We start from the raw sequence: 2,119 nt of genomic DNA on the forward strand, positions 1-2,119 counted from the left end.
TTAGTCATTGACTATAAGGTATCAATTCATTTACAATTTACGCATTTGCTATTGAAAAGTGCTAATACATTATGTACAATAAACTAAAAAGTAAACAAAAAAAATTCCATATATATAAACAAAAAATACACTTGTCTGTAATATTTTCTAGCATGGATTAGGATTCTTACAAGTCTTGGAGGTATGACCAATCTCATGGCATATTCCACAATGGTACACCTTTTTGTTTTAGAATTGAGATTCCCTTCTTTTACTCTTTGGCCTACCAGGAGGCCTTCTAGTCATTGGTGGCTCCAAAAAGGTTTCGGTTAATAAATTTGTCACCGTCAATGCTTCTCAATGTGGACAGTCATGTGTGGCTATCGGCTTCACGCTGGTGGCATATATCTTTTCTTGAGCAGTAAACTTGTAACATTCATCTACAAAATTGTACACATTGCCATGAAGTAGCTTGATTGCTGCACAAGCATGTACACAAGGTATTCCACTCATTTGCCATGCTAAACAAGAGCATGTACGTGCTGCAAGATCAACATTCAAGTGTATTAGTCCATTAACTGATATAGTTTGCACAGAGATCAAATTTTCTCTATAAATTTGTGCGTGTAAATTTTCAGCTCTCACAACTTGCTCCATAACTTTTGCCTCAACGTTAGGCCCGACACCATGTTTCCAATTTCCCATAGCCGCTTTGCTAGCAACCATATTCTTTGCCAATTTCTCTCTATGCTCATGAATCAAGACATTAACATTGTGTTTTCTCTCTTTCACAATCCAAGCATTAAAGGATTCTGCAAGATTAGTTGTGATATTATCCCATTGTTTATATCTAAACTTGCATTGAGCCCATCGATCTACATCCCCTTGGGTTTCAACCCATTGTGCCAATTGTGGACAAAACAATCTTAGATTCCCCATTGCAACATTAAATTCAGCCTCATGCCTTGCATAGGCAATTGCATCAAGTAATTTCAACGCATCATCTTTCATGTTGCTCGAGGTACACGTCTTACCTCTATTGATTTTCGTAAATGCTATGCTAAAATTTTCCTTCACATGACGGTAGCAAAATGCATGTCTCTCACCACTACCAAATATAGCTTGCACGGCACCAATAATCGCATTATTCCGATCAGAAACAATTGTTAACTCCACTGATCTTGTTATGTCTTTGACATTTTGAAGAAACCAAGACCAATCTTCTAATGTTTCCCCACTAACAATGGCATATGCTATCGGAAATAAGTCATTATCAGCGTCATATGTACATGCTGACAGCATTGTTCCCTTGTATGGACTGCTTAGGTGACATCCGTCTACATAAAGTATAGCTCAATAACCTCCTAAAAAACTAGATATAGAGCATCCATAAGCAATGAATAGCCTCTCAAATCTATTATTTGAGGCATTCCATTTTGCAACTGTTATCGGATCAGTTTCCATTAATTGATCACAAATCTAAGGGATTATGCTATAAGAATCTTCTGCACGACCATGTATTTCCCGCAATGCTTTTTCTCTTCCCCTATAGGCTTGATTGTAGCTCAATCACACACCATACTCTCTATACAAGTCTCTTGCAAGTTCATTGGCACCTTTATCTATATTAGACCTTAGAGCATCAACCATGATTGATGATGTTAATTTTGACCTTGCCGGGTGTGACACAATAAGGTTGTCTTGCGCATTATGGGTGTGATCATTGTTGAATTTTGTAACCCTTAAAATCTCATTATCTTTTCCTATTGAATATGCTGCAATGTTCCATTCACAGCCCTCCACCTTGCAATATGCAATGATCTTCTCTTTGTTATTCTTCTTAAACTTGTATGAAAACTTGTGGGAGATGCTATACTTGTACAATGCTTGTCTAAAGGCATCAACATTAGGAAAAATTTGCCCTTTACCTACTAACAAATCCTTCCATTTCATAGAACTCATTTCAGGTATTGGTGTAGGTACCATTTGTACAGCGTATGCCAATTCCGAGTCTTCAATCTCAAGATAGATGCTTGGTGGAGAGAAAGAGCATCCATATGAAACTCTCAATAAATTATCAATCCTGCATTCAATGACAACATTACAATTTTTTTTTTCTAACATATTTGCATTAACAAAC

General features: G+C 36.8%; 1 protein-coding gene across 1 annotated transcript; it reads right to left on the bottom strand.

The window, feature by feature from the left end:
* Window positions 1–336: 336 nt before the first annotated feature.
* Window positions 337–1,281, bottom strand: LOC129316468 (uncharacterized). Its single transcript, XM_054960893.1, has one exon. It carries the CDS (start codon window positions 1,279–1,281, stop codon window positions 337–339), a length of 945 nt encoding a protein of 314 aa, XP_054816868.1.
* Between the last annotated feature and the right edge of the window lie 838 nt (window positions 1,282–2,119).

This window comes from Prosopis cineraria, unplaced genomic scaffold (genome assembly GCF_029017545.1).
Source record: "Prosopis cineraria cultivar Desert tree isolate PC_DT_omini unplaced genomic scaffold, ASM2901754v1 PC7, whole genome shotgun sequence".
In the NCBI taxonomy this organism is placed as follows: domain Eukaryota; kingdom Viridiplantae; phylum Streptophyta; class Magnoliopsida; order Fabales; family Fabaceae; genus Prosopis; species Prosopis cineraria.

Bases quoted from the DNA above. Each gene is read 5' to 3' on its own strand.
- LOC129316468 (XM_054960893.1), bottom strand. From the start codon at position 1,281: ATGCTGTCAGCATGTACATATGACGCTGATAATGACTTATTTCCGATA.